This window comes from Anopheles ziemanni, chromosome 3, assembly GCF_943734765.1.
Source record: "Anopheles ziemanni chromosome 3, idAnoZiCoDA_A2_x.2, whole genome shotgun sequence".
Taxonomy (NCBI): domain Eukaryota; kingdom Metazoa; phylum Arthropoda; class Insecta; order Diptera; family Culicidae; genus Anopheles; species Anopheles ziemanni.
The window spans coordinates 80246190-80267584 of record NC_080706.1 but is presented as its reverse complement, the minus strand read 5'-3'; the positions used below and the strand labels follow the sequence as shown (position 1 = coordinate 80267584).

At 44.9% G+C, this 21395-nt stretch overlaps 3 protein-coding genes across 3 annotated transcripts in view; 2 read left to right on the top strand and 1 right to left on the bottom strand.

The window, feature by feature from the left end:
• The window catches only part of LOC131285575 (myb-like protein AA), a 30599-nt gene extending 26027 nt beyond the window's left edge, over window positions 1-4572 (top strand). The window contains exons 3-7 of the mRNA XM_058314435.1: window positions 1523-1577; window positions 1650-1708; window positions 1770-2055; window positions 2125-3374; window positions 3472-4572. Of these exons, the coding sequence (XP_058170418.1) occupies window positions 1523-1577; window positions 1650-1708; window positions 1770-2055; window positions 2125-3374; window positions 3472-4572 (2751 nt within the window). The remainder of the gene's footprint in view (window positions 1-1522; window positions 1578-1649; window positions 1709-1769; window positions 2056-2124; window positions 3375-3471) is intronic.
• Window positions 4573-8638: 4066 nt separating this feature from the next.
• Window positions 8639-9980, top strand: LOC131286306 (mediator of RNA polymerase II transcription subunit 19). Its single transcript, XM_058315240.1, has 4 exons — window positions 8639-8904; window positions 9003-9151; window positions 9226-9333; window positions 9414-9980. The coding sequence occupies exons 1-4, from the start codon at window positions 8688-8690 to the stop codon at window positions 9696-9698; spliced, it is 759 nt and encodes a 252-aa protein (XP_058171223.1). The 5' UTR covers window positions 8639-8687; the 3' UTR covers window positions 9699-9980.
• A 2477-nt stretch (window positions 9981-12457) lies between these two features.
• On the bottom strand, window positions 12458-21008 carry LOC131289679 (uncharacterized). Its single transcript, XM_058318977.1, has 9 exons — window positions 20080-21008; window positions 17259-17620; window positions 16128-16646; window positions 14808-14978; window positions 14504-14722; window positions 14312-14416; window positions 14086-14245; window positions 12714-12915; window positions 12458-12641 (listed from the first exon to the last, which is right to left on the bottom strand). The coding sequence occupies exons 1-9, from the start codon at window positions 20153-20155 to the stop codon at window positions 12527-12529; spliced, it is 1929 nt and encodes a 642-aa protein (XP_058174960.1). The 5' UTR covers window positions 20156-21008; the 3' UTR covers window positions 12458-12526.
• Between the last annotated feature and the right edge of the window lie 387 nt (window positions 21009-21395).

Genomic DNA, 21395 nt, shown 5'->3' with positions numbered 1-21395 from the left:
AATTGGTAAAACACAATGAGATGACCGACCACGCTGTGGAACATGTGTTTGCCCGTAATCTTAAACCCAGAAGAATTACATTCGAAGATTTAAAGATCTCGCATGCAGCTTTCAATGCATGAATCAGGTGGTCTGAAGCACGAGTCCAGTCGCAACGTGCAGTTCATTCATAACTCTGGACCAAAGCGAAGGAGAAGGAACTGCAAAACCGAAGACCGATTAAGCAATACGGAAGAAAGAAGAAGGTCCTCAATATCACAGGAACACCGAGGAGCACACGGTATTGATTACATTCGGTAGGGTTTTTCGCGGTTTTGCTTTGCCGTTTCGGTCGATAAGCTGTTGGAGGTGCGTTTTGTTTTGTGTTGTTTGACGGCTGAACTCCAGATTCCCAGTCCCATGGTCCCACAGCCGGTATCGATTTAATGGTGTCGCCATCATTGATGATGTTGGAAGACTCTCTCGCAATGGGCAAGAAGTTACGGTAGGCCAGCGTCACCTGTTCACTTGTTGGTCCGAAAGAAAAAGTCGATGGAAAGGCCGAAGAACAAGAAAATACGAGAAAGACATTTCGAATCGGAACCGTACAAGAACGAACCGATCGCCACGCTATGCCATCTGCTTTGTAACCGTCGTCGATCGTCGTTTCTTCAGCCCGATTCAAAGCGGAATTTAGATCCACCGACCGGCTACTGACAAAACCGCAGAATCCAATCGATTATGGATGCAGATTGAGAGAACATCCTTTCTTCTCGAACACCTTCACGGGGTTTTGAAGTTTCCGAGCACGGGAAATTAGACCGGGAAAAAGAGTGGCGCCCTACTTACACTTGTCAATGTGAAGTGATTTCTTATGATTTCTGAAGAGTGACAACTTACTCTATGATCTCCACCGTGTTCGCCACTTGTTTCCCCAGAAGGGTGTACTCCCTTGGACACGGTTAAAGTCCGACCATGTTGCATAGAACAAAACAAAAGGGCGGTAACCACATCGAACAACAACAGGAAGCCACATCACGGAAGCGCTGTGGGAAACTGAACGAGAACTGGAATTCGACCTTACCAAGCGAAGTCCAAAGTGATTCATTCAACAGCGTGTGGGACTCGGAATGGCAAACACGTGGTCCGGACGAAAACCGAGACTGCCGAATCCAAACCGACCGACCGCATCCAATTGCATTCATTCATCCCGGTTTCAATATAATAACAACCCGGTCACTTGAACCTGGACTACTTTTCGCTGTTTGTGAGGAGTTTCCTTAACATTTTCTTCTTTCTTTCTTGCATTTCTTGTGAAATCAGCACCTGCCACCTACGGTGCAATACTCCTAATGGGGAAGCTAACGAGATTTGACCCGGTGTGGAATGGAATGGAAATTTCTCCACCCTTTTGTTTTGTTTCCACCATTGCCAAGTCGTCGTAGATCGCGTGTGTTTTCGATCGAATTCCCCATAAGACACGCTTGATGTTAGTTACGAAAGCATTCTCATTTACCTTCTCGCTTCCTCCTTCGTCTTGCAGATGCGGAGACGATCCAGAATGAAGGTTCTAAAGATATTGCAGTCCTTTTCGCAAGGTACGTTGTGGACTTCGTTTTAGAGCTTCGACGCAGAACCTAATTCATGGCTCTTTTCTTTTCCCTTTCCAGGAACGTTCATAACGTTTTTGCTGCTTGTCTTCGGCGTCGATTGCATGGGTGCACCTGGGGTAGGACTTCTTACGACTTTCATTTTGTCATAACAGTAATATCTCATAAACCATTTCGCAGTACCTGGACTTTGACAATCTGCCGGAGACGAACTTTACGTGCGCGGGCAAAGTGATCGGTGGTTACTATGCCGATCTGGAGGCGTCCTGCCAGATGTTCCACGTTTGCACCATCGGCCAGGGCGACGAACCGATGGACATCAAGTTCCTCTGCCTCAACGGGACGGTGTTCGACCAGGAGACGCGCGTCTGCGAGCGCGTCGACGAGGTTGACTGTTCCAAGTCGGAGAAGTTTTACTATCTAAACCTGGAGCTATACGGGAACACGATTATTCCGTCACCGGAAGGTAATGTGCTCTTGTTGTTCCGCGAATGGTTTCATGTGACTCTGATGTTATGTCACCGTTCTTTTTCAGATGGCAGCTCCGAAGAAGATGGAAGCGATGGGGGCGACTCCTCGTCCACCACGTCAACAACGACCACAACTACAACAACCACTACGACGACCACAGCCAGGCCACCGACAACGACGACACCTTCGCGAAGATTTATTTTCAACAACAACAGTAACAAGGGCTTCACGCAACCGATATCGTCTTCGACGATAGCGACCCCGATGCACGCCTACTCCAGTACCTCCCCGAAAACTACATCCGAGCAGGAGGAGGACTACGAGTACGAAGACGAAGAGTACGGCGAGGAAAAGCCGGCCGATCAGGACTCGGTCGTCGTGCCTGCCCTGGAGGAGGATGGCAGTTTCTCTCCGCAGCAGTTCACACTCCAACAACAACAGCAACAGCAGCAGGGTGGTCAGCCAAAAACGGAACCCCCGACGAAAGCAGGAGGTGTCAAACCGGCCGTGTCCTTCCAGCAGCAGCACTTCCAAAACGGTGGTACACTTGCGGTGACTAACTCGCATGTCACGGTAACGACGCATACGACGGGCGGTGGTCAGGTGGGGAGCAACAACGACGCTACACCCAGCAGTGGCGCGAAAGCTAAGCCGGTACCTTCGCAACCTCCGCTGACGCACAAGCAGAAGCAACAGCTGGAACACCAGAAGCGCCAACAGCAGGAGCAGTTGCTTCAGCAGCAAGCCATCACCAAGCAGCATGAAGAATTGCAAAAACGGCAGCAGGAGGCGGCCGTCAAGCAGCAGCAGAAGGCTTACCAGCAGCAGCAGAAACAGGTTCAGCAGCACGAGGCCGAAATCAAAAACCATCAGGCGCAACTGTTGCTGCATACGCAGAAAATCAACCGTCAACAGCAGAAGCCAAACGTTCCCCCATCGGCCACTCCGGCAACCCAGCGGCCACCGTTTGCTGGGGGAGCGAGTGGTTTTGGGGTCAGTCAGCAGCAGCAGCAGCAGCAGCAGCAAACACAAGCACCAAAGAGAATACCGCTGCTTGCCTCACAGTCGCCTCTGGCATTGCCTACTCCTGTCTCCCCGTTGACACCGTTCCGGTTGAGGGCTCAGGGTTTTAAGCTCCCTCCATCGGTGGCCCCTCAGATGTCGCCCCAGCAAAGACAAGACATACTACGGCAGCAACAGCATCAACTACAACAGCAACAACAGCAGCAACAACAACAGCAGCAGCAGCAGCAGCATCATCACCATCAGCAAGAAGAGCGCTTCGAAGGCTACCGAAGACAACCACCACCTCAGGTGAGTAGCGGACCAAAGACCACCAAACGGCACCTAGGCTTGTTTCACACCATGCACATCTCCTTGCTTTACGTACCCCGTTTCTGACCCCGGACAGTATCCGGTTCGTTTTCAGGTACCGCTGCACCTTCCCTTCGAGCAGCAGCTGCGCAACCAGAAGGACATATCGCTCCAGTTCGATCCGGAAGTCGAAGACCTTACGCAGATCCCGCAGCACAAGGAGCTGAAGCGATCGGATCCCCCCTTCCACAACCATAGCCTCGGTAAGCCGGCTAATGGTGGAAGCTCGAAGGAACAAGGCTCGGGAACGATCGCGGTCAGTGAGTGGAAGATTGACGGCAACCTACCGTCTCAGCAGCAGCAGAAGGAGACGGAGGTGACGATCGGAAGTGGTGGTGCCGGTCAGGAGCCGGTGGTGGAGTACGATTATGACGAGGACTACAGCTCCGATGGGGACGAAACGGACGCTGGCAATAACCCTAGCCTAGATAGCGTTAAGTCGAACACCAATAGTGAATTTGTCATCACCAGGAACACATCGCCCGGTAAGAGCGGAGAGGATCGCCACCCGAAGGAGCTCACTGGCAGTGTAACTAGCAGAGATGGTAGACCTAGTACTAATCCTAGCGCAAGTAGTTCTAGTAATAATAGAATTAGTAGTAGCACAGGCAGTAATAGTGGTAGCGTTAGTAGTTACATCGATCGTAGTTCTAAGAAGTCCCCTAGCAGCAGCAGTGGCAACACTAGTAGATTTATCATCAACAACGAGCACCACAAGAGCAGCAGTTCGCCCCCGCGCGTTCAACCTTCCGCTCGTAGTGGCACCGCTCCGGGGACTCCCGGAGTGTCCGGGCTGCCCAAAGTGATCGTGACGACCAGCACCTCCATCCGGGACAACCATGGTCGCACGATCAACTACTCGATCACCAGCAATGGCGGTGGTTCCTTGTCGAGCACCGTGCAGCCGGCCACTTCCACGACCGTGGGACCACGATCCTCCAAAGCGCCACCGTCCTCGGTCCGGGGTTACGACGAGTACAAAGAGAGTGACGTCCTAAGTGATCCGTTCTTCCTGGACGTGCCGCGCACGGGAGGCGGCGGTGGTAATCCACGGCCGAGAGCCCGCAGGTCACTGTCGACCAGCGCCAACCGAACGCGCCGAAAGCGATTCATGCTGGTTGTTCCTCTTTTCATGTGATCGTACCTTCGACACCGTCGCTAATTGTGTGGATTTGCGTCGGAAATAGGTTCCGAATGTGCTGTCACATACTTTTATGTGTCTTGTAAATACTCGTCCTGCTCCGACAGCATGAAACGTATCGACGCAAATGATAACTCACTAAAACTGAAAGAAAATACTCAATCCTTCCTACGCTTCTCAGCTTGGTTTCAGCAAACATCCTTTGTGTACGATCATTTTTGCAAAATGTTACGACATTTTCCAAACATTTTCTTTATCTCTTTTGATTTAGCTAATTTAACGTCATACTCCTACCGTGTGTTAATTTAAAGTTCAATTGCTCGGTTCAACAGCTCGATTGGGCACTTACGATGTGTGTATGTACAGATAAATATAAACTACAAGTTTTCTTTGGTTTGTTTTTAATTCAGGCCGTAGCAACTGCTCTTGGTTGATTGGTTGGAAAATTATAACGTCCAATTTTAATTCCACACGTTAAATAAGTTATAGTTCGTATACACCCGTGAAGCATGGTCGATTGTAAGATTCGATTTATATAATGTACTTGTGTCCTACCCTATCAACACGTGTACACCAGCGTCGGAAAGGACATGCAACAATGGAGGAATAATCGAGCTATAAATCATGTAAAAAATAAAACAAGTCAAGCACTGTGCATGAAGGTGTTTAAATTTTTCTGGAGTCTTAACAATTCCTTAACAATAGCATATTCGGGTCTTTATATTATAGCCTGGTTGAAAAAGAACTCGTGATATAGGGATTGACTGTAAGTTGTCTTGTTCAATGTATGCTTTGCATGCAATTGGTACGTGTCTCGGCTAGAAGAGCCCAGCGCCGGTAATACACTGCGTCCCAAAATGATAGCCTCACCCAGTTTTTTCACTCATATGCTATTTTAAAAGATCGCAAGGTAAAATAAACGACAAAAACATAATTCTTAATCTAAAAGAAATGTGTTTCAGTTCTACTTTATCAGAAAAATATTTTATTATAACATTTTGGTCAAAAATTTAAAAAATGCAGTGTCCCACAATGATAGCCTCACTTCAAAAATCATTCAAATTAACAAAGCAACCCAGTTCTCAGCCACGTCATCAGTTACCAAAAGTAATTTTTAAGTTCTCCTACTTCAATTTGTAATTAAATTTGAACATTGGAAGCGGAAAACAACTCTAGGAACGAGAAAAAAGTCAAATTGATGCTTATCGCTTTATTTATTTATTTATTTGGTTTAGTGTTTGTCTGGCATAAGCAGCCCTGACAACTTAAAAGTAACTTAAAAATAATTCACAATTTTCACTTGATACAACATAGAGACACATTAGACGCAGAAGAGTCGCAGGAATAACATATTATAGACGTTTTACGCTCGTAGCAACAACAACTTATCTTTAAAATTTGAAGCTGATTGGCTAAAGTCGAAATGTTCCGCGTAGTTATTAAATGTCACAGCCATAGCTTGCAGAGGTGAATTTGCGGCATAGGCTGTCCTGCTAAAAGGAACACGTAGAATGGTCATGTGCCGCAATGGACGTAAGGGGGCATTAAATTGAACCATACTCAAAAGAATCGGAGCATCTATATCGTTTTGAATAATTTTCGCAATGAAGACAGCCTGGGCAACACTACGACGATGCTCCAAAGTTTGGAGACCCAGCAAAAGGCATCGAGTATTATAGTCCAGGGTCTCAGCATTTTGCCAGTTAAGACGTCTAATAACAATTTTTGTGAAGCGGCGTTGTACAGATCCGCTTTAATGGCAAGTCAAATCATGAGATTGGTGTGCTAATAAATAGATTCACAAACGTCATTAACGATTATGTAAAAGATTCCCGCTAATATGGGCTTCACAAGTCTTCAAAATCTTTCCTCGCGTGATAATCGGAGGATTTGTTAAGTTGCTTTCAATTCAACCACAGGTTGCAGTAGGACGATTTCTGGTTGAATGTGCACAAAAATGCTGTGTTGCGAGCTTTGAATTCATGTTCTGATATTGTAAGAGAGTCCATGAAGAAAGTTTCAGCCCTCAAACTTCACCAAAAAGTCGCTAGATTGGAGTTTGCTAAAGAACATATGACTTGGAAGAATGAGTGAAGAAACGTAAGTTGTCACTTTGTAGTCTTATTCAAATTTTAAATTAATAATTCATGTTAGGTAGATTATAATGATGAAAAAAAGTTAAATATTGATGGATCGGATAATTACATCCATTACTGGCGAGATTTGAGACGATAGCACGATTTTTCTATCGTCGCAATTTTCAAGGTGATTCGGTCATGATTTGGGCTGCGTTCAGCGGTCATAGTAGAAGTGAATTGGCTCTTGTGTCAACACGTATCAACAGCGATATGGGTAAAATCTCAAAAATTCCACTGCGGTGCCTCCCAAAAAAAAAAATTATTGGTAGGTTATGAGGAGTCCATGCCTACCAAAAATACACTTGGCAAGGTTCTTTTAAGTAGGCATGTATACCTTTGGTCCGGGGGTCCGCGACAGCCGAGCGGTAGCGCCGGTTCGAAAATCGGCCCATGAGGCCGGGGCTCACCACCTCGACGGCGTGGGTTCGAATCCCAACCGTGACCGGACCCTCCCCTGTACGAGAGGACTGACTATCCACGTACAACAGGGAAACAAGTCTCGTAAGCCCTTAACGAGGGCAGGCATGACCGAGTGGTCGTTACGCCAAGAAGAAGTATACCTTTGGTAGGAAAGTGCAGCAAGGTTCTCCTTGGGACGGGCCCCCTTATTTCACAAACTTATTACAAACTCCCTTTTTCGTTAGACATAGCGCAGTCCGCATGCTGCGCTCGCTGCGGGCGCGCCGCCGTTTCAAACTCATTGGTTAATGATGTGTATCTTGTTCAGTTTAACCAATTAGTTCAAACCATTAGAGCTTCTAACGGAAATTCAACGGTTCAAATATTCAACCTGTATTTATGTGCCTCCTATTGCATAACTTTCAGGCGCACAACTGTTCAAATACTCGCAGGTCGAATTTAACGAATTAATGTGGTATAATCCCAAATGAAGCCCCCCCGTCGCCGCATCGTCGTCATTTTTTCAACATGTGCGCCTGAAAGTATGCAATAGGTGGCACATCAATTCAGTTTGAATATTTTAACAGCTGAATTTCCGTTAGAAGCTGTAATGACTTGAACTAATCGGTTAAACTGAGCAAGATGGAGATCATAAACCAATGAGTTGGACTGAAGAAATGAGTTTGAAACGGCGGCGCGCCCGCAGCGAGCGCAGCGAGCGGACTGCGCTAGGTCTACCGAAAAAGGGAGTTTGTTATAAATTTGTGAAATAAGGGGGGCCCGTGGGCCCCCCTCATACCGCACCCCTAGGTTGATGGCGTAGCCGAATTTTCATACACTCATGTAAGTAATGCATGAGGGAGTTTATGTTGTACATCCTTTCCAGTATAATCATCATCTTCAAATTAATGAGAATTCAATTCAAACGGTTTACACAACGGCATTTGTTTCACCAATTGCATACCTTTAAGGTGCATCCGCTCACAAATGGTGTAGCCACAACAGCGATTTCGGCTGGGGGGGCTTCATTTGGGATTTTACCATTAATGTATCAACAATTCCATACGTTTAGGTATATCGTCGCGCAAGAGGTGTCGGCACGACCGAAACAACGAACGCCGTGAGCTATTTACTCTTTCAAAAAATCACCTTCTTTTGTTAAAATAAATCGCCGTACAGAAGCTGATCGCAGATTATAAACCCGCGTGCAAAACGGAAAAACTGTCAAACCTACGGTCGTTGCTTCTAGTGATGGCAATGGCCGCTCCGAGAATGATTTAAAGCTTTAAGCTCCGATTTATAAAAGGAGTATATCGTTTTTATGAGTAAAACAAAAGTTTTCATTGATATTTCTTCGTTTACTTTTACATATAAATATTTATTTGTCGCTTTTCATTATACTCGAATGTTGATTATAATCAAACTAATTTTGAGACCGCATTGAATCGCTCCCCATAAGGATCGGATGAAACCAATCGCTCCGGCTCCGATGTCCCATCTCTACTTGGCTTATTGGTTCAGCGACGGTGATATCTAGTTTACGTGATTTGTGGACCGTGTATCACCAGCGCAGCAATGTACAACAATTACGGCAACGCGATGACGACGGACCAGTTCCGCAAGGTAGAACAATACTCGCCAAAATCGTCCCCCCGTGCTGGAGGGGCCGGTGGCCGATCACCCGTTGTCGCCCGCCAGGATTCCTCCGGCACGCTCAAAACCACCATTCAGCTCGGCAAAAACCCTTCGATACTGCACAGTGGACCATTTTACTTAATGAAGGAACCACCAGGTATGCAGGAGAAGTCCACCGTCGACAATAATTTCATTTGTTTGGCCACCGAACTGAGCTGTCTCATCTTGCGTTTTGTGTGTTTTTTGTTTCCACAGGAGAAGGTGAACTAACGGGGGCCACAAACCTGATGGCACATTATGGCTTAGAGCATTCGTATAGTAAATTTAGTGGTAAGAAGGTTAAGGAACAGCTATCATCATTTCTCCCGAATTTACCTGGCGTCATCGATGGACCAGGACATCTCGTAAGTGTTTTCCCTTTGGCCGTCCAGAAATGCTTCAAACAACGACTGCTGACAACCTTTTCTTTCGTTCGTAGGATAATAGTTCCCTTCGAAGTGTGATCGAAAAACCACCCATTGTTGGCAAAGAACTGCTTCCACTTACCAGCGTTCAGCTGGCCGGATTCCGCCTGCATCCAGGACCGGTAAGACAATCACGAGTTCTTTATGCGCGTTATGACCACATTACTCCTAATATAACATATTCCTTTTGCTATTGTTTTAGCTTCCGGAGCAGTACAAACACCTGAAAACCGCACCAACTAGAAAGCATAAGAATAAGCATAAGAAACACAAACACAAGGACGGTGTGGCACCGCCGGAACAGTCCGCACTGGAAGCAGCCGGGCTCGATACTCACGAGAAGAAGCACAAAAAGCAGAAAAGACACGAAGACGACAAGGAGCGCAAGAAGCGGAAAAAGGAGAAAAAGCGTAAAAAGCAGCGCCATAGTCCGGAGCATCCGGGTGGTGGCGCCACCTCCGTGCCACCGCAAACGCAAGTCTATTAAAGAAACAAATTCATAGTGAACCGATCGATAAGCTGGCAACGGGAGCAAATCTGATCATCTACAACTCGAGCGCCTACTACCATCGGGAAATGTCGTACGAAACCTCATCTTACACACGAATGGTAAACTATGCTGTGCAGTAGTCGGACCAAAATATCGCCCTTAATTATTCCTTGGCGTCACTTCCAATGCACGAATGCAGTACCGTACGTCGGGCTTACATTTTTTCGGAAATAGTTGAAAGGATGTGCTGGAACCAAAAACAAACATAAATTGCCTCAATCTACGACTCCAGCGATCGGAAAAACATGCTAAACAAGCAACTTCCGGCAAATAGCTTGTTTGATTGTATGTTTTTTTTTTATTTTGTACGACGTATTTTCTCCATCTCTCTATGTGGCGCTATCCAAATTCTTGGCGTTGATCGAACGAAGTCATCCAAAGGATGGTTACTTGAAGGTCATCCGAACACGTTGATTACTCTTAGTGCCACCACCAACTTGAGGCCAAATGTTGTTGGTGGTTCACATGCAAGCGAATAGTGAACGGGACCATAGCGACAGATGGATTCGAGTTCGGGTTGTATTATGCTGGGTTCAACGTTTAACGACGGGAATGCCAAGATTGTTTTATTTACAGAAAATCTCTTCCTCTACAGAGTTTGCACTTGCAAACGATAATTATACGTCGTTTTGTTAAAATATGTACATTAACATTATTTGCAGATGAAATATTCACTTCCCGCTTTTTTCCCACCTCACCCATACTTGGGAGGCTAGCAAAGAGACGCCAATTGCCAATCAACGTCCCTTATTTGTGCCTCGAAAAAAAAAATTAATCACATTGTTGCCCTTTGAACTTTGTGCCACACATACACACACACTGACACACCTTTTCCCAATATCCATTCACTTTTCGATACACGATTTCGTTTGACGGTTGTATATTATGTTGTAAGAATACCATAGTCCGTAAGAATGGGGGAATGTGTATGTAGATGGGAGGAAACAAGCGTGGGAAGGAATCGAGAAAAGGAAGTGTATCAGTAAGGGCTTCTTGTGAGGCTACTTGGAAGATGGAAAGGACAAACAAGAGAAGAACTGCGGTGCAGCAGAGTCCATCCATTGTGGTTGCAATATCAGGTGCCTGGACGATAAAATGTATGTAAAGATGATTGTGTAAGAGAAACGGAGAGAGGGATAATGTTACGCGGATGCAGTGAAGAGGTAGCTGGGGTCGTTTTCAATGTTTCAGTACCGGGGTGGGCCGCATAAATTAACCATGCCGGCGGATGGGCAATATTCCGATTGTGTATTGATGGTAAATCACGACGAACGATCAACTGATAACAAATCAACAAAACAAAACAAAACAAACAAAAAGATAAAAACTACCACAAAACCAATGTTAAATTGTAGGGAAACTTATTAGTAGTGAAACGAAGAGGAAAAGAAAACACAAAAAAAGAACACGCCCTTTGTATTTATAATCATAATAACGTGGAATTATTCAACTTTTATAATTTCCTATATTTTAGCAATAAACACGACGGTGGAAAATGAACACAAAAACGAAGACAACGGCTTTGGGATGGCTTTTTTATCGCGATGTTGAATCCGAAAACATACGCCAGAGTAAAAGAATCGTGGAGTCGTGTATTTCATTTTCATAATTTCATTTATTGATTTTTTTTGTTTTCATTTTTTTCCAGAGAACACTTTGTGCATCTAAAAAGCATTTTCTTCATCAAAACGGCTAGAAAAGGAATATATAATCGTATTGCATTACCGGGATTGTGGGATGATCGTTACGCCAGGTTTGAGATATAGTACGGGTTTAAAACAAAACTATCAAATTTCCTTGGAGTTAGCGAAACTCTTTTGGGCGCTAAACGTGAAGTGACAGAGAAATACAAAATCACAAAAATATCCTAACAATTGCTATTGCATGGGAAGAGCGAAAGGAGGGAGAGAGTATGAGATCCGATAGAACTTACTGTTTGCTTCGTAAGTGGCAGTTTGTTTTCCTGTTCGCGTTCTGCAAGCTAGGCTTTATCATTTCTATTGCCCTGCTTTTCTTTAACTCTGCTCGCTAGCGGTGGAAGGCTTCGCGAAGTACGTGCAAATGTGTTCCGTTAGATACCCCTACTATTATACTGCACGCTGTTTCTACTCTTTTTAATGTATATTTGTTGTTTTTTTTTTATTTCATAATGCTATAATTTAATCTATACACTGTTTTAAAATCATACACTTTGAAATGGAAAAACAAAACAAAACGTACAGAGCAAATCAAATGTTACAATCACTGTTTGAGCCACTTTAAAATGCATTCCTTCGGTCACATACGTTGCCATACCGGTGCCATTGTTCATTAGGTTTTTCTTAATTATCTCTCGTAATTGTTATCGGCTTCGGTTGTTTTTTTTTTATACTTTAATTTCGCTTTCGTCTCTACTGCTCTAACGTCCTCTGGAGTTTTTTTTTGTTTGTTTCATTCTCATTGTTTGCTAGGTTCTGTTTCTTTTCTTTTTCGTTTCACTCTATTCTATCGACAATTTGAATGTTTAAGTGTAGAGTTGTAGTTGGATATTGTTTTCAGTAAGATCTGTATCTTTCATGTTCCGCTGCTGCTGCATTCGTTTTGCTGCATTGCACCTTCTTCCCCGGCTCGTTGGTTGCTGGTGATGTACGACTTGAGCTGGTGTTGGAGATCAACACGCGAACAAACGTTGAACTCCATTCTTCGGGTTTGGGGGATCAGGCGAGTCGGGGAATGCGGTGCGAATGCCCAAGGACCGGACAGCAGCCCTACGAGCTGAGACACAGCTAATGCTGATGAGGCGGTCGGTTCGAGGCATTGCTGCTCTGAACGAAATCCTTGAAGGCCAAACGCACCTCCGGGTCCGTTTCGTCAATCAGCGCGAACACATCGTCGTCATCGCTGAAAAGAAGAACGCGTTAAAACCATCTGCTGCAAACGCGTGCCGTGTAAATCGTGCGAAATGCGTCTTACTCGTAACCGTTGTAGGCGGGATTCTGCTTGTTGACCATGTTGGTTTCCAGGAACGAGTTTTCCTCCTCGGTTAGGATCTTGCCGTCGGGCCCATAGAACACGGGGCTATCGTTGTAATCGTGGGCACCAACACCGCCCATCGCTAGGACTGTGGAGACTCCCATCGTATTCGGCATGGCTGGCACAGGCGCTACGGGCATTGCTGCGAATAATGGAGACGCCGATGGTGAAAACATGTATACTTGTTAAGAGTAGAGAACTAACTGCTAACATTCGTCAATATTTGCCTTCTCTACGTTTAATATGCACATTTTGCCAATTCTAAAATTATTCAGTTGAAAGACCGCTACAAGATTACAATCACAAAGGTCGTGAAAGTGGACAGATAAATGGTTAACAGGAATACAGTGGGCGAAATTGGAATAACATCGTCATGTAATAACACAACATTTTCATAAATGTGTTATGCTATTTCCAGTTTTGAAATTTATTCCAATCAAATGCAAATTAGTCATATTACCCTGGGCTCTCTTAATTTAGTTAGTAGTTATAGTTGAGCAGACTAATTTTAAAAAATAGGAGCGAAATAAAAACAAATGCACAACATATTTTGTTAGGCAACGAAAACTACAGGTGGTTAAAACACTTCTGAATTCCAACATAGAGGAGCAATATAATCGGTTCAATTTCACTCGAAAGCATTTTTCTTGGTGTGACGAATGGAAAAATACCCCTTTCGTACATCTAAGTTTGGGTGTTGGTGCATGAAGTTCATTATTCATGTTCCAAATGTTCGGCAATACTGATGGAAAGAGCTACGAAAAGAACCTTATTAGAAGATGGGCCGCCGGAGCGTTGGTGTTTTACAGTTTGTGGAACTTTTCATGGCCGTGAAAGAAAAGTACATAGTCGGAAAATCCATGCACTCACAAAGTTAAATAGACTATTATCTAGTTTTCTAGCAAAACAATATGGTTTCTAACGTGGTTATTATGCTTCCTCATAGAATCTCATATAACTCAAACGTAAATTTCATTAAAAAAATCTTTTGACCTATTCTTGATCGAAACGTTTATGCCCACAGCAATCAATATGATAAACAAAAAAAGCAAAAGCGTCGTAACTTTAAGTTTTTGCAGCAGATCAAACATGAAACGCTGGAGAAAGCATTATTTTTGTTCATGTACAACACATTAAATGGTTTAATGCAGGAATTCGACAAAATAGCTCGTATTGCATAAACATTCCCAAAATATTGCGAAAAACTATTGCGGTGCTACTCATGTTTCGTTCAGTGTATCATTAGGAGTATCATTAGGAGTGTATCTAACGGAGTATCTTGCAAATCGACCCATAACCATTCCACACTTACCTAGTTCGTCGCTGCGGCCCCAGGACTTTTTGTGCAGATCCAGCACCGACTTGATGAGATTGCTCACCGAAGATTGGATGGATCGGCTTATAGCTACCAGCTTTTCCAGAATTCTGTTCACATCCGCAGAACAGTCTTGTTCCAGTTCGAAACCGCACAGCTACGTGTGGGCAAAAGTGGGGTATGTATGAAAAGTCCGACGTTATTGACAGGGGACAACACCTACCTTCAGACATTGGCAGACACACTTAATGTTTTCGGGTCCTTCCTTGTTTAGCAGGATGTCAATCGCGTTGATGATGTGCCTTGCAATATCCTCACCCAGCTTGTGCTAAAGGTAGAATATAAAAGAAGAAATTCTCGATCAGTACTGCAGGCTACACGTGGGATTCCCCTCAGTGTGAAGATGGTCTCTTACATGCGGACTCCTTAGCTGCATGTACAACTCGGCCAGGAAGAGCGTGGTGCCGCGCACCTTGACCTGCTCCTGCTTCATATAGTTCGGCAGCTCGTTCTGCTGATCCTCCATCTTAAGCCGCAACAGCTGCCGCATCAGGCTTTCCAGCCTATCGTCTAAACTGTCCAGCAGTTGACACAAGCGTGCACCCATGTAACGGAAGTTCGATTCCTTGATTGACTGTTGATTAAATGGCGCGAGACATAAAGTAACAATTACAGTAAAGGAAAAAAAGTTCGTCCCCGTGTTTATGGTAGTTTCTTACCTGTTCGAAGATCATTTCGACAGCCATGCTTAGCACGTAGTTGTCGTCGCGAAAGTCCGCGAACATGGTCGAGAGCTTCTGCTTGACTTCTTCGAACATGCCGGGATTGTCGTACAGCTCGGCAATCACCTCGGTTAGATAGTCCAGGGCGAAGGACTGGACATCGAACGACTACGGAAACAAAAGGAATCAACGGGAGGAACCGTGAAACGAGAGCAGGTTAGTAATAATCTAACACGGGAATTATCTCGCGTCCGAGTGGCGCATGTAGGGAAAAGTGTTTTACAGTGAGACGGGAGAGGAAAAACAAACTGCATCCCATTTGTTTACGACGCAGGACATCAGATTGGTGACGTTTTAAATAAGCGTGAAGACTAATGAAACTGTGAAACACAACAACACGAGACGAAGCACTGGATCATAAGCGTTGAAGGTAACTTCAGAAACTACATAGAATATAAGCTAATAAGAGATATAACAGAAATAAGCAAGCGTTGAAAGTATATCAATTGCACATGTCTAAAGTAAAAACTAACAAAACACATCCCCAAGGGGAAGAATGCACACCGTTGTTGGTTTTCTCTCGATATAATAATAATTCTAATATCCGGTTGGATTGCGTTTTGATAAAAAAAAATCAATGTCAATAATGAGCATTTCATTATTATTCAAGTTAATTTAAATTTGAATTCTATGTATGTGTTTTTCCTTTTTCTGCACCATCCTTAGATTGTAACAGCGCAGATGAAGGTATTTTTTATCTAAAAAAAAAGCTTGATGTTTCCCAAACACGTGACTTACGATTTCTAATTTAATTTTCGAGGAATATTCTCGTTTGTGGTATTTGTTTAGTTTTTGGTGCATCAAATTAGTTCAGAAAAAATATCTAGTAGTTAGTAGTGAGTTGATGGGTAAACATAAATATACTCAATCGAAAAACAGATTAAAGTGGTTATTAAGAAAGAAATCCATATCAAAGCAATAGTATAAGGAAAGGAGTTAAAACTCAGCCGAGCAAAAGCATTAATGAAACAAGTCCACCAAACGGCAAACTAAAACATACAAACAAACGAGAGAAATATATAGTACAGAAAAGCATATCGGATGGGTAAACGAAATCACATCAGTAGGTGACATGGTATGGATTTTCATCTCGAGGAATGCAGAGGTGAAGTTGTTTAAGATTGTCTCCGATGGGAGTGGGTTTCAAAGGCCACTTTGATGCCCTTTTTTCGGGTGTGATGGAGGTGCTTGTTGTGTCTGTTTTTGGTTTTTTCGGTACGTCGAGGTTGTTTGGGGCGTCTGTCCGGCATGTCCTACCTGCTCATCGTCGTTGTAGTCCCCACCGGCAGCAACGTTCGCAACGCCACCGCCAGCCATCGGCCCCATACCACCACCGCCCATCATTCCGTGGCCACCCCCGCCACCACCACCACCACCACCCTGATGGTGGTGCGATCCCTGATGATGATGCTGCTGGTGGTGATGTTGGTGCTGATGCTGTTGTTGCCGAGAACGATGGTGATGCTGCTGACCACCGCCACCGCCATTGTTGTGCTTCCGATTGTCGCCCATTCCACCGCCACCCCCGCCACCGCCCAGATGATGGTTGGCGGCGCCGAGGATCGGATGGTTCAGCTGGTTGTTAATCGCGTTCGAGTAGCCCACGCCATAGGGATACGGTTGATGCAGCTGCTGCGCATGGGGCGGCTGGTGATGGTTGTGCCCATGGTGACCTTGGTGCTGCTGGTACGGCTGCTGCTGCTGCTGCTGCTGGACACGGTGCTGCTGAAGGTGATGCGGTTGCATTGGTTGCTGATGGTGCTGATGGTGGTTGAACTGTGTGTGTGTATAAAGAGTAGCCGTTGTGCGGATTTTTATATACACATGTACAGAAACAGGGCGTGCAAATGGTTATACGTATTGTTGTCACGATTGCACATCGAGCCATATATTGGAGCGTTAGTTTGGATAGGATTGCACAATAGATTCGACTCGAGGCGAGACGAAACGGGAGGGCAGACCGAGCAATGAGTTATTGTGTTGCACACATCAGTGAAGGTAACAGGTGTGGTGGTGCGTTTGTAATATAATAATTACAATACAAATACAAATATGTTTAAAAATCCCCAACAATATTAGATGAAAAGAAGCATTCCAACAGGAGCAGGTCAGCCCGGATAGAAAATGAAAAGATAAACAAGAAAAAGAAAGACAGATTATAGAGGGATAGAGAAAGAAATCGGACGAAAGCTCCTCTTGTGGCGTAAGCTTTTCTTGACGGTCACGCTGGATCGAACCAACGTGTTGATAGAATCCTTGACTTTACTAGTGGCTATAGTTGCGGTCGCTAATTCACATGAGTTCTTTTTGTCATTTTTTAAATATTCCTCGTTGCCTACAAAAAAAAAACCAAAACCCTCGTACGTTAAACCACGCCCCCGTACTCACGTCCTTGCCATTGTTGCTCCCGCCGCCGCCACCGGCACCACTGATTCGCACATTGCTCAGCCGGTTCTGGAGCGACGATATTTTGCACGGATCGTTACTACCGTTCGCCATGGCCCCGTTGTTACCGCCGAGGTGGTGCCCCATCTGCTGCTGCTGGTAGTCGAATCCACCACCACCACCGCCGCCACCCGGTTCAACACTTCCCTGTGCCGCGGCAAAACGATGGTTAACCAGGGACGATTGTGGCTGGTGCATGTCCATCTGCTGCTGGTAGCCCTGGTACGCGTTGGGCTGCTGCTGCTGCTGCTGGCGAATTCCAGACTTGGGCACGAATTCTTGCGCGGTCGGGGACAGATTGAACACTGTAATTGGAAGACAATAGATTAGCTAGGTTGGACAACGCCTCAAGCAATCCGCCGAAACCTCCGACTTCTATGGGGATGTGAAAGCGGTAGATCGAACGCGACATAAACTGACACGCTGCTTGCTAAAAACGTGACCCCACCGCATTATTTTCCCCTTCCACTCTTGTTGGGTAAAACTTTCTTCTCACATGAACTGCTCGGTAGATCGTTTGTCGATCAACACTCAATGAAGCGACATTTAAACCTTTTAGTTGATCTTCTAACATATTTTATTCGACACTGCAGTATCTCAAACTTAGGTTTTCGTGAGTTGACCTTTTCACCCATACCTTCTTTCTTCGTACGGAAAGCGGACGGAAACAAAACACAGCTTTAACACAAGCCCGAAAAAAAAACCTTCGCGTGCTCTCGGTCTCGGACACCAGCGGAAAATGTGCCAGTTCAGCGACCAGTCGTAATGGGCCGACCACACGCCGTGGCGCTTTAGGGATGCGCGTGTAATGGTGGGGGGGCACATGGCAATGACCGTCACCATGCTTCCCCTCGCGGGGAGGGCGGTTATCGTGCAGGCGCTGTTTCTTCCGCGTTCGCGATTTGCTGCAGTTGCTGCTTTCTTCTCACCTTTCTCTCTTGCTAGCCGATCGTACCCGGTTGTAAGTATACCGTCGGTTCATTCGGTCCATCGGTTCGGTGAGATTATCGAGACCGAAAAACGCACATTTTGTGCGCGGGGGGGGGGGGGGGGGGGGATTTTGAGAGAAAGGAGAAAGATGGCAGTGCAATTTCAACGGGCGGCCGGCCCCATTTCAAGTAAGGAAATAGGAGAGCCGAGTGCAGTTATATTGGATAACGCTTTTTTTCATGTACTAGCAAGACCGATTGCAAAGATTGATCGCGCAAAGATTGATCGAAAAATATTCGAAGTTTTCTCAAAGAAGACATTGAATAAGGAAAAACCCAGTAAAGTTAATTAAAATTATACGAATAATTAAGCTCGCAAGTTCATTCTTTTCTCCACTATCAACTAAAATACATTTATATTATATATTAAAAACATGAAAATATATGTAACTGGTGGCAATGCACTATATGTGCATAGCAATATGATATGACTGATAAACTCAAATAACTTGACCATGTTGAATGGAAAAGATATAAGTTAAATTTTAACTCAGTTAGAAGAAAATCCAGTAAGACCATAAGTAAATTCGTCGTGAATTTTCTCTTGCCTAACCTTTTGCAATGAAGGTTGGTTTAAAAATGCATTGCTTACAAAAGGTTGAAGTTCAAAATATGTTTTGAAAAGAGACCTAAAATATACAACTGTTTAAATTCAAGTTGGATATTTCTGAATAAGGCTGTGAAAAGGAATTTAAACTGTTAATTGTTGGAGCTACTTCTCTCAACATGTCTTATCGGAACTTTACGTAAGTCATCCAGCAACCACGCTGTGCTTGCGCCATCTCACCGAGGGCAATATGCCTCAACGACCTTAGTTCCAATATAGATCACGATCGTCTTGAGTCTATTAACAGAACGGGTTGTTTTTCTCGTTGACTCCGTAAAATTCGATGCGGATTTGGGTGCACCCGGGCTGTGCGCAACGTCTTGCGCATTACTTTCTCCAACCGGTATCAGCTGATTCATTGGTTTACGCCTGTGCAAAGAGAGGTAAAGTGGCCGACGAAATGAGTAGAGAAACAGAAGCGAACAGGCGGCGGTGTGAAAAACATTCGGATTGCTGTGTTGTCATTTCGTCCCATGGTGGGACTGCTTTGCCGAACAAAAGAAGGTCAAGACAAACCAAACGCCGGGTGGTGAGCGGTGAATGAAATTCAAAATTTCAAGGAATTTAATCAAACGATGAAAGAAGCGTGCATTTAAATGCTTTACACACAAATACTCAGTACGACTTCATTTTGCATTTTTGCGTTCCTCACTCCGCCACAGTCGTCGTGTTGTCGTTGTCTACATTTTCCGCTGTCATGGTAATTTGACTAAGAAATAGATACACACTGGCACTGGCATTCCAAAGCACACTATGCACAGGCGTTCAGCTGCAACCATTATCATATCTGTTTTTTTTTTGTAAGCGACGTCTTATTCGGTTCGGCGTTTTATTGATGCACTAATCCCGTAGGAGATTTCTTCTTGTTTTATGTAGCTTTGTGTGCTACATGAAACCAAAAAAAGGAAAAAAAAAGTTGGATGAACGCTGCAGTGTTGCAGTGTTGAGTTTTCTTATTTCCCTTTGTGTACACGCACTGTCAACCCGAAGTGGCATTTCAACTCCATTTTATGTCGACCATCTTTTTTTTCTTCTATGCTGAGGCTACGTTTTCCAGCGTGTCTTCTTATCCCATTTGTTTAAAACACGGTCATTCACCGTAGATTAGTGACACTGCACACCTCTGGTGGATTTGCCTGGCAGGCCACAAGGAACCTTTTGTACTTACACTTCGGCGTTCGAACCGCCTCGAAGTTGTCCCCGGCTGATGGACGCCAGCCCCCTACATTGCTCGGTTGCTCCATGGCGAATTGCACGACCGATAGATGCTTGTAGGCCTGCGTTCAAGAACTGTCCTTAGCTCTTTTTTTTCTTAGCCTACACGATGCGATGCTACCGAGGCACCGAAAACAGGTTCCAATGTTGTTCTTCGAGTGTTTTCAGCACCGCACGTCGAAAGACTTTTGATTCGCTTCTTTGTACTATGGATCTCGGCAGGGTATGGAACTTTTCGAGCGGCTGTGTGATGAGGATTCTTAACCTTAGATTCCTGATTCTGAACTGCAAATGGTAATGTGCGATGCTGCTCGGTTGCGTTTGCAGTTTTCGTGGCAGCGCAAAGCCTCCAATTCAGTTCACTTTTCAAGTAGTGTGTGCAACCACCCCCCGGGGGGATTCCGGGGCGGAGAGCAAGTGGGCCTCTGTTGGAGGAAGAATTGAATAGGTGTAATTTTCACCACCGATTTTCACTCGCGCTCCGCGGGCAGGATGTTCGATACGGCCGGAAGGTTGGAAGAGGAACGAAGGACTTTCCGCACAGTTTGCTCTGGACGACTTTTTTATCGGCGTGCGTTAGTATGTGCGCGCACGCGAGTGTATGCGAGAGAACGTGTTATTTATTTCAGAGTGATCTAGGAAAAGGAAAAAAAAAAAAGCTTCACAAGTTCCGCGTGGATGTAACACCCTTCGGAGTTTGCACTTTCATAGAAAGGTTACGACTTTTTCTCTGTCACGGTTTCGCACGCACTACTCCGCACGATGCGTGTTCTGAATTGCACAATCCGACTTTTTTCACGCTATGACGCCGAAACGCATTTACTGCACGCAGGTACTACGTCCCGCACGACGGAACGGTGTTATTTTCAATTTGACTCGTGTTCGATTATTCTTTTTTTTACGTCTCCTTCTTCGCCCGTCCGCTTTTGACAGCTCTCCGACGAGCATCGGCGGGCTATATGCTGCAGAACATAGCTGCTGGTTGAAAGGTTCAATTTATCGATGCGGGTTTGCCCGCTACGCCGTTGCAGTAGGCAACGGCACGGCATCTGAGTATAGTCCTTCTGAGAAATGACATTCTACACACGATGACTTTCAACGAACCACCTTTCTAACCTCTATGGAAAGGATTTTTAATGTACCTAGGCGGGCTGTATTTTAAGCACCAAATTTTTCCAGTTGTACAAACATTCAAACTAAACAAACAAAACGAGGGATTCGGCGAACTGATACATATTTCTGAGAAATTTTACTACAATCAGAAAACTT

Coding starts and splice junctions, on each gene's coding strand:
- LOC131286306 (XM_058315240.1), top strand. CDS start 8,688: ATGTACAACAATTACGGCAACGCGATGACGACGGACCAGTTCCGCAAG. Junction 9,152..9,225: donor TCGATGGACCAGGACATCTC/GTAAGTGTTTTC, acceptor TTTCGTTCGTAG/GATAATAGTTCCCTTCGAAG. Junction 9,334..9,413: donor TCCGCCTGCATCCAGGACCG/GTAAGACAATCA, acceptor CTATTGTTTTAG/CTTCCGGAGCAGTACAAACA.
- LOC131289679 (XM_058318977.1), bottom strand. CDS start 20,155: ATGGAGCAACCGAGCAATGTAGGGGGCTGGCGTCCATCAGCCGGGGAC. Junction 14,979..16,127: donor ACTACAACGACGATGAGCAG/GTAGGACATGCC, acceptor TTGTTTCCGTAG/TCGTTCGATGTCCAGTCCTT. Junction 14,246..14,311: donor GTGTCTGCCAATGTCTGAAG/GTAGGTGTTGTC, acceptor GCCCACACGTAG/CTGTGCGGTTTCGAACTGGA.